The sequence below is a fragment of the Ovis aries genome, chromosome 3 (genome assembly GCF_016772045.2).
Source record: "Ovis aries strain OAR_USU_Benz2616 breed Rambouillet chromosome 3, ARS-UI_Ramb_v3.0, whole genome shotgun sequence".
Lineage (NCBI taxonomy): Eukaryota > Metazoa > Chordata > Mammalia > Artiodactyla > Bovidae > Ovis > Ovis aries.
This window is the reverse complement of record NC_056056.1, coordinates 190,788,377-190,803,427: the sequence shown is the minus strand read 5'-3', so window position 1 is coordinate 190,803,427 and position 15,051 is coordinate 190,788,377. Positions and strand designations below refer to the sequence as shown.

Below are 15,051 nucleotides of genomic sequence, written 5' to 3'. Positions count from 1 at the left end.
AATATTTTTTAAAAATAACCTAAACAAATGAAATTTTTTTCTAACCCCACAGTAGTTTCTCAGTAGTATGCACCTCTATTTGATGTTTACTGAGAAATGTTTTGATCACCACTTTCAAATGTGAATGTGCAAATGAATTATTGGGTTAAAATGCAGATTCTGATTCAGTAGACAGAGAATGAGATGGTTGGATGACATCACTGACTCAATGAATATGAGTTTGAGCAAACTCTAGGAGATAGTAAAGGACAGGGAAACCTGGCAGGCTGCAGTCCATGGGGTCACAAAGAGTCAGACACGACTGAGTGACTGAACAACAGCAACAAGATCTGAGATTGTGCATTTCAAGGGGATGGGCCTGAGATTTTGTTTGTGTTTTTTTTTTTGTTTTGTTTTGTTTTTTTTTGCCACACTGTGAGTCATATGTGGGATCTTAGTTCACCAGCTAGGGATGAATCCGTGCCCACTGCCGTGGAAGTGTGGCGTCTTACCACTGGACTACCAGGAAAGTCCCAGATTCTGCATTTCTAGAGAGTGCCTAGGAGATGCCCATAGTGCTGGCCTGGGTTTTAGATAAGCTCTAAACCCATCCAACAGTTACTGTTTTATATTTCAAAAGACATTCTTTGAAAATAATAAATTAATCCAAACAACTGGAAACTAGGATGAGTTTCAATGCTAAAGGCTCATGTCTCTTTGGGCCAAGAAGAAACTCTTTTGAGTTCAGATCAAGAGCCAGCTGGTAGACAAAAGCAGTGCCAGGCAAGATGCCACCTGATTGGGAAGTAAGGCTTATTTGGAATTACCTAGTCCATGGGTTATGGCAAACTCAGGTCTCGTCAAGTCGTTTTCAAAATGAATGGTTACAGTCTGGTTGATGGGGTCCAGCAATAATCATAATGGAGCAAAAGGCAGTGATTTTGTTCCAAAGGTGTCAATCTGGATGGAAAATGGATCCATCTATTTATCGATAGGAAGAGACAATGTACAGGCTTAAGAAGGTGGCCGAACCTCAGTCAGATGGGCTGTGGCTGTGAGCACAATGACTCCCACAAAGAACTGTACCAGAGCAGAAATCCAGTCATCAGGAAGAGTGGACGTGCATGTTGAGGGTTAGGGAAAAAGCACAGTTGGATCCACGGGGTCATCCAAGAGACACAAGATGCTAGGATTAGGACAGCAAAGCTAATTTCATGCCCCTGAATTTCAAATGTTAAATGTACTTTGAGACCTGTTTCCAATTAACTCAAGAATTAGATGAGATTAAATTAATTGATACTTTTGAACTGTGATGTTGGAGAAGACTCTTGAGAGTCCCTTGGACTTCAAGGAGATCAAACCAGTCAATCCTAAAGAAAATCAGTGCTGAATATTCATTGGAAGGACTGTTGCTGAAGTTGAGGCTCCAATACTTTGGCCACTTGATGAGAAGAACTGACATGTGAAAAGACCCTGCTGCTGGGAAAGATTGAAGGCAGGAGGAGAAGGGGACGACAGAGGATGAGATGGTTGGATGGCATCACCAACTCGATGGACATGAGTTAGAGTGAATTCTGGGAGTTGGTGATGGATGGGGAGGCTTGGCGTGCTGCAGTCCACGGGGTTGCAAAGAGTCAGACACCACTGAGCGACTGAACAGAAAATTAGATGAGACGTCTTCAATGCTTGGAGGTAAGTGGTGTTTCAACAAAAAGTGGGAGCTGCCAGATATGGTATCTGAACACTACATAGAATGTTTAAGACCCACTACTTTTATATGATTAAAGAATTTTGTTCTGGGAAGAGAAGAGAATGAGGAAGATGCAATTTTTTGAAGAGTTACTGGTCAAGTGGGAGTGGGAACTTTGACACAAGTAAGTTCTCATGATCACCTACATGAAAGGAGAGGGTTGAGAGCAGAGCTGTCTGTGGGCTTCATATCCTCAACTGAATAGTAGCCATTCAAATCAGTAATTACAGGACTTCCCTGGGGTCCAGTGGCTAAGACTGCAAGCCCCCAGTGCAGGGGACCCAGGTTCCATCCCTGATCAGGGAACTAGATCCCACATGCTGAAACTAAGAGTTTACATGCCCCAACTAAAGACCTGGTGCAGCCAAATAAATAAATGATAAAAACTAAATAAATTTTAAAAATAAGTAAATTTAAAAAAAAATCAGTGACTAGCAAGAAGAATAATTGTTGAATTGAGTCAGGAGAATTACTGACATTAAAGAGAGGTTGCATTGAACTAGGGTGGGGGAAAACTCTTGCAGAAAATGCAAACATTTACCTCGTGATTATGACAAAAGCCAGGCCAAGAAAAATACTGTTTCTTTTCAAAGGAAACATGAAATTACCTTTTCCTACGTGAAAACCAAACTGATGAGGAGTTCCTTTAGAAGTTTCCTGCCCCCATCACTTAACCTCATCCAGCTTCTTATTGCCTTTTAGATTCCCTTGTCAAATCTTACTGGAGAAGCAGACTCATTGATTCTCTTTACTCAGGAATTTACAAAGACTGTCTTGCAAAATATAACTTTAATATATGGGGTATATTCCTACCTATCTTGGTAAATAAAAGTCCAAATGACTACAAAGATGATTCCTAAATTGAGCATGGTAGTGAAAGTATCAGTAAGTATGGGGTTGAACCTGGTTGTCATGCTGTGTAAAGTCAGCAGGGTCCAGGTGACTCTGTGATGTTCATCATAGCCTAGTGAATCTGTGAAACTGACTTTTATCATCAGGGTGGTTGTTTACCTGACAAAATAACCCCATCACTTAATTATACCAAAAAGGGAGTTCTTAACATCTGTTTTTGGCCACATTGCATTCTCAGGGCATTGATTCAGGTCAAAAACACTAAGTTAACAGTATTTTATGGAGTATTTAACCACCCATCAATAAAAAAATAGTTTCCTCACTGATGCCTGAAATTTCACTGGTGATGTTTGTCTTCATTTAGTCAGTATAGGTTGTATAACTAGCCCTGAAATTCTTAAAAAACTATTGCCAGTTCTTTATGCAATGAACAATTTTCTGAAAGCTAGGCATGCCTTAGGTTAGATACTTGAGTCAAAAGAAAATAATACAGTAAGTCCCCTATATACAAACAGGTTTCATTCCAAGAGCTCGTTTTTAAGTTCAATTTGTTCAACAAAGTTAGCCTAGTACCCAACTAACACCACTGGCTTCCTAGTACTGTACTGTAATAGGTTTATAATACTCTTCACATAAGTAATACATAAAAGAAAAACACACAAAAAAGAAAGAAAACATTTTTAACATTCCAGTAGCTTGAAAGCTACCGTAGTATAGTACAACAGCTGGCTTAGAGGGGCTGGCATCAAGTCAACAGGCGAAGAGTTACTGACTGGAGCAGGGAGAGGAGATGGGAGATGGTAGAGCTGAAGGATCATCAGCAATAGGAGATGGAGGGCAAGTGGCAGCTTCACTCACCCCTGACCCTGATGTTGATGGAATGCACATTCACATCTTTGAAAGACTGCAACTTGAAGGTTCATATGTAGGGAACTTACTAAATAGGACATGATTTTCTTCTCTAGAAGAGGGACCCATAAGAGTGTTAAGAAAAGTTTATTAGTGTACTAGTCGGGGTTCTGTAGAGAAACAGAACCAATATATCTAGCACCTATATGGTACTTATACATAATGCATGCATGCTAAGTCATGTCCAACTCTTTGCAACCTCCTGGACTATATAGCCTGCCAGGCTCCTCTATCCGTGGGATTTCCCAGACGAGAATATTGGAGTGGATTACATTCTCTTCTCCAGGGAATATTCCTGACCCAGGGATCGAACCAGCATCACCAGTGACTCCTGCATTGGAGATTCTTTATCACTGAACCACCTGGGAAGTCCTGTGTGTAATGTATCAGTTCAGTTCAGTCACTCAGTTGTGCCCGACTCTGAGACCCCATGGACTGCAGCTGGCCATGCTTCCCTGTCCTTCACCAACTCCCGGAGCTGGCTCAAACTCATGTCCATCAAGTCAGTGATGCCATCCAACCATCTCATCCTCTGCTGTCCCCTTCTCCCACTGTGTACCATTATCAAGGATATTGATGAGAAATGTTTAATAGATTATTGTAACTATCTTTGAAAACAAATGCAGCTTAATCTCTTTTTAACCAGTTTAATCTTGTTTAAAAACAGATATATTGCATTCAGGATACAATCAACCTGAATCCTGAAACTCTAAAGTGTTTCTGTAAGTGAATCTCATAGATTTTTCAAAAATCCTTAGTGATGAATGAAGACCTTTGAAGGGAATGAACCATGGTTTCAATCAACACTATCCCTTCTGCCTACAGACACAGTGAGAGAACAAATATACACAGAAGAGTCTATATCTTGGCTGTGGGTTTTTTGGTTGCAGGAATGTGATCCTAAGTTGTCACTATCTTAAATAAAGTCAGGCTATAATAGAATATTTCATCTGAAGATATGGTGTCAAGCAACTATGGAAGGTCTTATATGTGGAATCAATTCTTGATTCAAAAAATATGCTTAAGATCAAACTGAATCAGTATAACAGAAAAATAATGACAAAGGCTGAAAATTCTCCCCTAATTTTTTTCTTCTTCTGTTAGTAAACCGATATAGAAGAGACACTTTGTACCCTGAAGGAGACTGCTGTCGCATCTGATAAATCATATAAGCTCCAGTGAATGTATGTCATCACCCTCAGGAATGACAGGTCTATCTTTGTCACCCTTGTGGGATTTGAGCACTGACACTGTCAGAGAACTTGACTAATAACCTTCACCCGGACCTTTCAAACTCTGCACTTCTTGATAAAGATTGTGATAAAGGACAGTATTTTCACAGGTTGACAGGGTCAGGAGAAGAGGGTCACTGAGGACTTTGACACTTTTAAGTTCAGTTTACAGAAGGCTGTGAGAAACCTTCAGTTTTGCTGCACTTACAATTGTCGGGATGAATCACAAGAAAATGAATATGTGACCCTCAGAGATACCGCACTGGCTTTATTCTCTCAAAGATATGTGCATATGAGGGCAATTATACACATCACTGTTCGACAAGGACACATTGCTGACTTTCTCTAAGCTTAAATCGAACGCCTTTCACTTGATATTGTGCGCTTCAGGGCATGTGTTGTTTTATCAGTGAGAGATTCATTACGACAGTGAACGGGAAGAAGCAATTCATTCCCCTTATGATCAAAATGCAAAAACAAAGGTAAACTTTGCTAAAGATGGAGCCATACCCAGGGGAGAGGGCAATTCTGAAATACCCATTGTATTTTTTAATCCACGTTTGAAAATATGAGACAATCTAGACTCTATCCAGGGGAATGTGCTCAATTCCTTCCTTCTCAATGTCATTTTGGTTAAAAACATCATACATTTACATCATGACCAAAAACCTTGGAACATCATAAAACGGTAACTAAGCATGATTATTTTGTGCATTCAATAATGCAGATTTCAAGAGACTACGCAAACAGGAATCCTTGAAATTGCTTTATTGTTGACAAAAACAGCATATAATTAAAGATTTGATGAGGAACCTGCAAACAATAAAGAATGTGACCATTGCCAGCAAAATACAATTATTCCAAGTCCTTTAGACATTACAAATATAGTTCTTTCACACCAGATGGTTCACATGTAACAAAGCCATTTTAGAATGCTTAATTGTGCTTTGACAAAACCTTCGAAGAATGAGGTAGTTTCCTTTACCCACCATATTTTCCGCATTACCATTGTTACACTTTTAGTGAGCTTCAATCCTTTTAACATGACCTTTAAATAATTATTCATAAAAGCCAAGCTTTATTTATAGTATTTCTTTCTACTTGATTATTCTTAAAGAGAATTTCAAGAATCACTTCATAACTGGAAATTTTTGAGACAAGCAATGGTGCGGGCTTTTTCTTTACAATCAGACTTTGAGGCAAGAGAACAAGTTCTAAAAATTCCATAGTTAAGCTGGTATTCTCCCATTTCTATCCATAAATGCTGATTTAAAAACTATGTCCACAAAAAAGCAAAACAAAACACTACTTCCTCACACTCTGATTTTCTCTCAGCCATCATGCAAGCACAAATTCTTTAGAATAGGGGGTTAGGTTCCATGTGTAGGCTGATTGGGCAATTCGTGTGGTCATCCATTCTTATTCATCAATAGGGGACCATCTGCATAATTTATGAATGCATACAAATTAGCTAGCTTATTTAAAGACTTCATTCAAAATCTACTCACAGCCATACTCTTGAGAGAATACTAACACTCTTCAAAAACTTATCAGTGAAGTAGAAATTGAGGCAGGTATTCGCAATTCTTTCTCGATCCTGAGAATGACTTTAACAACCACTATGAAATTAGCTTGAGGACATCACGGCATGTTGTACAATTTAGTTAAAAACAAAATGATAATATTCGACTATTTTCCAAGTCAGTTAACCTTCACCAAGGAAAGGGGGGATGGTGGCAAATAGTATTCCCAAGGGGAAAAAGAAGTCATGATTTACTCCTTGCTACTTATTTGTCTCAAGATGACTCACAAATCTTAAACCAGTTGAAGAAAAGGCGTAATAGATTTTATAGATATGCAATTATGAACTCTTAACCAAATTCGTAGTAATTCGAAGTGGTTCCCATGGAACGTGAATGTCAGATTCCTATGTAACATGACCTCAAGGTTATGGCAAAATTCTAGTATCTGATAAGCTGACCATACTATATTTAGTTATCTCCTAGCTGGCAATGTTTGTACTTGGCACCTATATTGAAGGCTGGAGATCCCTATGGCTGGCACAAGAAAAAAAGAGGTGTTTTGGACAGCACAGACCCAAGTTTGAGATTTTCCTTTCTTTCTCTACAACCAGTTGTTCTTCCTCTAATATCTCGAATTAAAATTGTCTCCATTCAGTGATGGGTAACAAGGAATCTAGCCATTGCAATAGTGAGCTTGAGGAGAAATCTGTCAGTGAAAATACATTTAAATTCATTCTCATATCACAGTTCACAATTTTTACCATCCCAACAGTGGATTCCATAGGTAAACATGGTGTAATTCAAGTTTTAGACCTTATTAATTGGGCCTACTGTGGTATGAAAAATATACTTACTTAACCTGAAACTTCAGTACTTGAATCCAGCAGACTCATTCACTAAGACTGAACTTCATGCCTTTATCATTCACTAAAGCAAATATATGTACATGTATCTGAATTATTTACTCCAAACTCTTCTATATTCTACTGTTTCATTATCATATCCTCAGATGAATATCTGGTACATATGCTGAAGATGGAAAATAAATCACTTTCTTCTTTCATTTTTAAACTTTTTTTCTTTTTTGTCGGTACAACTTTCAGGATCTTAGCTTCCCAACCAGGGACCAAACTCCAGCCCCTGCAGTTCACTGCACCAAGTTCAAACCACTGGACAGTCAGGGAATTCCCTACCTTTGTGTTTTTAAACTAGCTTTCTGGCAATGATTTTTTTTTTAATAAAAAAATCTCTTTGCAATATTTTAAATAGCCTTTCTTTTAAAACCTCAAACTGTGAAAAACTGTTGTGCTAAGTCTTCCTCCTGCTATTTTCCAAGTAGCTGTAATCCATCATTTTCAAGCTAAGTCTAAACAGTTTGGTTCATAATTGACATTTTCCAGAAAAACTCGCTCTAGAAACATTTTGTTTATTTCAATAATACCTGACTTTAAATTTAAGAAGATCAGCAAGGATGATTTAGTTTGAAGTGTTCTTTTGTTAGATGTTCCCTGGTGGCTCAGCGGTAAAAGCGTCTGCCTACAATGCAGGAGACTGGGGTTAGATCCCTGGGTTGGGAAGATCCCCTGGAGAAAGAAATGGCAACCCACTCCAGTACTCTTGCCTGGAAAATCCCATGGACGGAGGAGCCTGGTGGGCTGCAGTCCACAGGGTCACAGAGAGTCGGACACGATGGAGTGACTTCACTTTTGTTAGATGTACCACAACAGCTTAACATTGCTCCAAAGGAATGCAGTTAACAAACACACCAAGTTGCTACAACAATTACACCAGTATGCAGCATGCAGATTTGTGTGTGTGCTCAGTCGCTTCCGACTCTTTGAGGCCCCGTAGACTCTAGCCCGCCAGGCTTCTTTGTCCATGGAAATTTCCAGGCAAGAATATTGGAATGGGTTGCCATTTCCTACTCCAGAGGATCTTCCACCCAAGGATCAAACTCTTGGCAGATTCTTGAGCCACCTGGATAGCTCAATAAGCAGTAAACCAGGAGGTAATTCCTACCAGTAACCCCTAAGTACTAATCTACTGAGCAGTTTCCCATGAGAGGAAAGAAAGGAATGGAAAAATAGGACATATTTCTTCTAAAAATGAGATGAAAATGTTCATTGTGATTTCTTGATAACAGATGTGCTCTGGCCTTTGCTTCATTATCTAACTGTGTTATTAATAAATACTACTTTTACACCTAAAACTTGAAATAGAGTACAAATGCCTTGAACGTAATGTCTATAGACTGCTGATTTTCTAATCCCTACTGTGAGTTGTTAGGCACATTAATCATCAAATGAACTCATCATCAAATCAACTATAAGCTTTTCTGATCTTTATCAGTCAACATGTTAAGCTTATTGAAAGAGTGACTCCTTTTGTGGGGAGGTATTTAGAAAACAGACAGCTGAACAAATTCTACCTGCGGCAAAATAAAATGATAGGTGTTATTGTCGTTGTTTAGTCACTAAGTGGTGTCCAATTCTTTGCGACTCCATGGACTGTAGCCCTCCAGGCTCCTCTGTCCATGGGATTTCCCAGGCAAGAATACTGTAGTGGGCTGACATTTCCTTCTCCTGTGTCAAGGATCTTGCCAATTCAAGGATCGAACCAGCGTCTCCTGCACTGGCTGAATTCTATACTGCTGAGCCACCAGGGAAGCTGGATAGGTGTTAATATCTACTAAAATTACTTGCCAGGATTAATATTTATAACTTAGTTATCACATATCCACAAAAGAAACCCACATTCCAGGAATATCAGGGGTCCTCCTTATAATGTTTCTCTGTGCTGTGCTGTGCTTAGTCACTCAGTCATGTCTCTCTTTGGACCCCATAGACCATAGGCCCCCAGGCTCTTTTGTCCATGGGGATTCTCCAGGCAAGAATAATGAAGTGAGCTGCCATGCTCTCCTCCAAGGGATCTTCCCAGCCCAAGGACTGAACCTAGGTCTCCCTCATTGCAGGCAGATTCTTTACCATCTGAGCCACCAGGGTAGCCCAAGAATACTGGAGTGGGTAGCCTATCCCTTCTCCAGGGGATCTTCCAGACCCAGGAACTGAACCAGGGTCTTGTGCATTGCAGATGGATTCTTTACCAGCTGAACTATCAGGGAAGCCCAATGCTTCTCTAACCCCTGTCTAAGCTTTAGTGCACCCCACGAATATTTATTGCTCTCAATATTATAAAAACCATCACTCACTGAAAATAAACATTGTTTTCTGCTTAAAATATTCTTTTCCCAATCATAAGGGTAAACTGAACATATAATTTCAAAAAGGAACTTTTTAAGGAAAAAGAATACAGTGATTGAGTGGGAATGTGGAAAATAAATAAGCTTATGGCAGCAACTGATGTTATAGCACAAATTCCCCTAAAACCGAGCTGAAAATGCAGCTTTAATAAAAGGTTCCTACAACTCTTTTGACCAAGATATATTCATTAATTGCCTTCAAGCGGCCACCCAATGGGAAGAGCTGACTTGGAAAAAAACCCTGGTGCTGGGGAAAATTGAAGGTAAAAGGAGAAGAGGGCAGCAGAGGATGACATGGTTAGATAGATAGCATCACCAACTCAATAGACATGAATTGGAGCAATCTCTGGGAGATAGCAGAGGACAGAGGCATCTGGCATGCTGCAGTCCTTGGGGTCACAGAGAGTCGAACATGACTGAGGGACTGAACAAGTGCCCCAAAGTGCTCTGATTTGAAGAAAGCCAGACTCCAATAATTTGGCCACCTGATGCGAAGAACTGACTCATTGGAAAAGACCTTGATCCTGGGAAAGACTGAAGGCAGGAGAAGGGGACAACAGAGGATGAGATGGTTGGATGGCATCACTGACTTGATGGACATAAGTTTCACCAAGTTCCGGCAGTTGGTTGATGGACAGGGAAGCCTGGCGTGCTGCAGTCCATGGGGTCACAAAGAGTTGGACACTACTAAGTGACTGATCTGAACTGAACTGAGACCACTTGTTTGGGTATAACTGTATCAAGGAACAGAACTGATATGATGAAGAGTTCTCATCCAGGGTATATAACATAAGCTTCTCAGATCTTCAGAAGGCTGACACTGCCAAGTCATATAATCAGTGTGACACTGCACTTCCTTGTAGCTGCTGCAGATCTTTTTTTTCCTCCCTAGTGACAACCTTTTAAGAAAAGAATAAAGGGGGTTTACTAGGTAGGAAAAAGAGAAGTGATTCTCCAACAATGTTTCCCAGGCATTTATTCCTTTTTTCCCTTTTATTTTGGAAGTAAAGGTTTTATTATGAGTGTATTCATTCCTGCAAGTTCTAGGAAGCATAGTAACTGTCCCTGAAATGGACTCATCTTTTGGGGTATTGTGAGCTGAATCCTTGATAAATGACTGCAGCAGAGAAATTCCTAAAAGCAAACAGCTTTAGGAAATGCTCTGGTTATTTCTAATGCCTGAACACTTTGTTTTAAGATCTTGGTTTCGACTGATTTTATTTTGAAAAAGGCTGATGAACTCGGTCTGAAATGTAAAAATGGGGGAAAAAAATGGAAGGAAGAGAACATGCAAAATAAGCTAATCATTACCATTTTAAGTGCCACCAGTTCTGTTTATAATCATGCACATGTGAATTGCTGAATCTCATTTGATCAACCCAATTAAACATTAAATAATTGCAGCCAATTATGCAAATATCAGCAACAATATTAATTTGTTGATCTTTTTGAGCAGATTAGCCTCACATGTTCCTAATGCTAGACTATCTTACGCCTTAAATGATCAATTAGTGTTACGATAACTAAGTCTTGAAGAATGGATAATTGCCTAGTTATAATGTGCCACTCTTGCTGTATTAATCCACTGCAATTAAACAAACAGTGCACAAGGAAAAAAGATGTGCAGATGTTCCTTTTAAATCTATTTAACAAGTTAGTGTCAAGGTCAATTTCCTGTCTTATTACTTAAATGAGAATGGCAGATTGTGTTCGCTGTTTTAGGAGACTTGGTTCCTTTAAATGTACATCCTTCATCTTCACAAAGTCTGGTTTTTAAGGGCTTAAAATGCTCTTAAGGTTTGATGAAAGAAATCACACAGACATAATGTCAAGACATATTGTTCTCCAACTTTTACAAGGAACATGTCTAGCCATACTAAATTTAGAGATGCAAAGTATAAAATGTATTTGTGGCAAACAAATGACTTCCATTTCTCATAGGAATGTTGAGAATTATTATGTTATGCTGGTTATTATGTGCTACTTGACAGGTTAGAATTACCTTAGGTCATTTCGAGACTACATAAGTGAGGTCACAAGGTTTAGCAAAGGCAAACGCATACCCCTAGAATACTACTTGGTGAACAACGTGCAGGCAGGACAGTCAAAGCATGTCAGACCTGAAAAGAACAGACTCTCCCAAGACTTTAGATTGCCAATTAAGAGCCTCCTAAAAAAGATATTTTTACCATTCCTTTTCATCTTCTACTTTTCTCATTTTCATTTTACCATTCCTATCTAAAAAGACCCTATGGCCAAAAGTCTTGGAAAAGAATCAAAGCCCCATTTGCTATGTGCTGCTAAATGCCTTAAGGAAATTTTTCCAGCACGTCAAACTTTTAGAATTTTTTTCCTTACTCTGAAAAGAGAATGAAATATGATCAGCAAGATGAAAGTTATTAGGACTGAAGGAAACCAAAATAAAATGTCTGAGAGTTGACCTTCCAAGGGTAAATGTTTTCTATCAAGATTTGACTTTCTCCTAGATAAACCAGGATACTACAATTTTAACTCACGGCTCCCAAACAAGGAAAATATCATCCATTATCACTCTCCCTATACCCTAGCCATGTGCTTATCCAATCCCCATTCAACAGGAAAGAGCACCTATAAACCCAGAGTATAAAATCCAGAGTATATTCCTCTTTGCTTTCTACCAAAAAACTAAATATGATTTATTTTGCATTTAACACTTTAACATTTATGTATTTAACATATAACATGTCATTTCCATTTGGTTGGTATGCTATCACCATCTTTTTAGAATTATTACTTTAATTCCAAGACACTCTTCAAATAAATCATTCCTCCAACAAACTATAATCAGAGTATCTCTAATGACTTGGCAGTCCATGGAAAGTAAAGACAACATGAGGTAAATATAGACAAAGTCAGAATCAATCACAAATTCTAATAAAGAGGTTTCATAATATAGAAACAAAGAAGGTACACTTCTATAGAAGCTAAATGTTCATTCATTCCTTACTATGGGCCAGGCTAGGGGATGCAAAGATCTGTAAGGCACAAGACCCTCAGTCCTGTAGCGAAGCCTGCCCACGAATTACAACACAATCTGGAGACAGCAGGGGCGGTCTTGTTGATGTACCAGTGGAGCCTGGTGCAGACTGTGATATCAGGAAGGAGGAGAGCTTTTCCCTAAGATGGACTTAGGGACCTGGAAAGAAATGTAAGGGAAAGAAATCCAGTTTCTCTAAGTTTTGATTTATAAACAACAACACACTTTTCTGAGGATGGAGATGCGGCCCGGGAAATGGTACCTGTGAAATGTACTCAGATCAGCTTTCAAACACAAAGACACTCATTGATTGAGAAGCAGAACATAACATACGCTAAAGAATAAACATTAAAAAAAAAAATCTGAGTGAAGCCCTAAGGGAGGCACTAAGATTATGGAGGAAAACTCTACAATTATATGGCTTCCATAATCAACTCTAGAGAAGGTAAGGAAAACTTCTAGGAGCAAGTTTAGAAACTATCATTGGATGATTGTGATTCGTCTTCTCTGGCATGAAGAAACAATCGCCCTGGTAACACACATAATATGAACAACGTGATGCACAACTAAAATCAGGTAGCCAAAGACATTTCCCATAACTCAAATGCCACAGTCTGTCCCAAGCGCACACAGATGATATCCTGTTCTTTTCCACTCAGGCTACCGTGATTGTCCAGTCGCTCTCTTCTCTTCCGTACTACAAGAAAAGCAAGAAAGCAGGTTTCAGTGTAAAAGCTAACAGCACAGGAACAGCTTATAAATAAACTTAATGATATAACCAACGCTGAACAAACGGTTCACTTCTGTTTCGTACATTAAAAGCAGGTTCATATTGAAAATAAGACCATGTATAAAGAAACAGTCAAATACCTAGGAAGAATCATAGATTTTATAATTATTGTTGAGCTCAAATTTATAGCTGCTATAGGTTCCTTACACATGCCTTTTCATTGCTATTCTGTATTTAGTTTCTCAGATCATGTCCCGTTTTCACTTGAATCGCCTCTTTAGTACTAATATAACTTCAGTTGAAATGAATACAAAACATTAGAATTCCTAAATTGGAAAGAACATTACAAATCGTCTAGGTTGCAGGGAATGAGCCAAATAAGTGTAGCTCTGGATTTAACTTCAGAGCAGTTCTACTTCTATTGGTTTCGTATACTAGGATTCCAGGAAAGGTCTCTTTTGCAGAAAGTTCTAAGGCTTAAAAAATCAAGTGTGAAGAGCAATAAACAAGTCCCGCTTCTCATTTAAGGACACTAAGGCTCTGTGTCCTTAAAAACTCTGTTTTAAAAATTTTCTTTCATTGAAGTATAGTTGATTTACAATGTAATGTTAATTTCTGCTATATAAAGTGATTCAGCTATGCATGCATATATATGTATGTGTATATATATATACACAGACACACACACACACATACATATACATGTCTATATATACACGTTGTTGTTCAGTTGCTAAGTCATGTTCTACTCTTTGCGACCCCCATTGACTGCAGCACTCCAGCAGGTTTCCCTGCCCTTCACTATCTCCTGGAGCTTGCTCAAACTCATGTCCATTGACATGATGCCATCCGACCATCTCATCCTGTCGCCCTCTTCTACTCACAGTCTTTTCCAGTGAGTTGGTTCTTTGCATCAGGAGGCCAAAGTATCGGAGCTTCAGCTTTAGCCTCAGCCCTTCCTATATATATACATATTTATTTATATACAAATATATAAACTATATATTCTTTGGAAGGGCCTATATATATATAGCCTTCCCTGGTAGCTTAGCTGGTAAAGAATCTGCTTACATTGTAGGAGACCCTGGTTTGATTCCTGGGTCAAGAAGTTCCTCTAGAGAAGGGATAGGCTACCCACTCCAGTATTCTTGGGCTTCCTGGGTGGCTCAGAAGGTAAAGTATCTGCCTGCAATGCTGGAGACCTGGTTTGATCCTTGGGTTGTGGAAGATCCTCTAGAGGAGGGCATGGCAACCAACTCCAGTATTCTTGTTTGGAAAATCCCATGGACAGAGGAGCCTGGCAGGGTACAATCCACGGGGTCGCAAAGAGTCGGACACGATTGAACAACTAAGCATTGCACAGCACATATATATATATGTAAATATATATATGTTTCCATATTCTTTTCCATTACAGTTTCTCACAGAATACTGCATACATTTACCTGTCCTATACAATGTAGGTTCTGTTTATATATTTTCTACATAGTTTACTTCTGCTAATCCCAACTTCCCAATCCATCCCTCCCCCACTCCCATCCCCCTTGGCAACCATAAGTCTGCTCTCTTCTAGGAAACTCTTAACTACAGCCCAGTTCTGTCTCTGTGCAATGCTATTTCTCCTCCATCACACTGCCCATGTCCTGGGTGCCTCTTAATGGAGCTTTAAAGACTTCAGAGAGCAGAATCTATCACATTGGTGAAAGTACTAGAAGCTAAGAATGGGTCCCCCTACAACCTTCTGGTTTACATGAAAAGGGGAATGAAGGAAGCCAGTGTCACTAAGTGACTTACTTAATCC

General features: G+C 39.1%; 1 protein-coding gene across 4 annotated transcripts in view; it reads right to left on the bottom strand.

Annotated features, from left to right (window-relative positions):
* Positions 1-5,475: 5,475 nt before the first annotated feature.
* BCAT1 (branched chain amino acid transaminase 1) overlaps positions 5,476-15,051 on the bottom strand; it is a 122,199-nt gene continuing 112,623 nt past the window's right edge. For 3 of the 4 annotated variants that reach the window (XM_012159865.4, XM_042245231.2, XM_042245233.2), the window contains exon 11: positions 5,476-13,217. In XM_012159865.4, coding sequence (XP_012015255.3) covers positions 13,176-13,217 — 42 coding nt within the window. In that variant the 3' untranslated portion in view covers positions 5,476-13,175. 4 annotated transcript variants of the gene reach the window in all.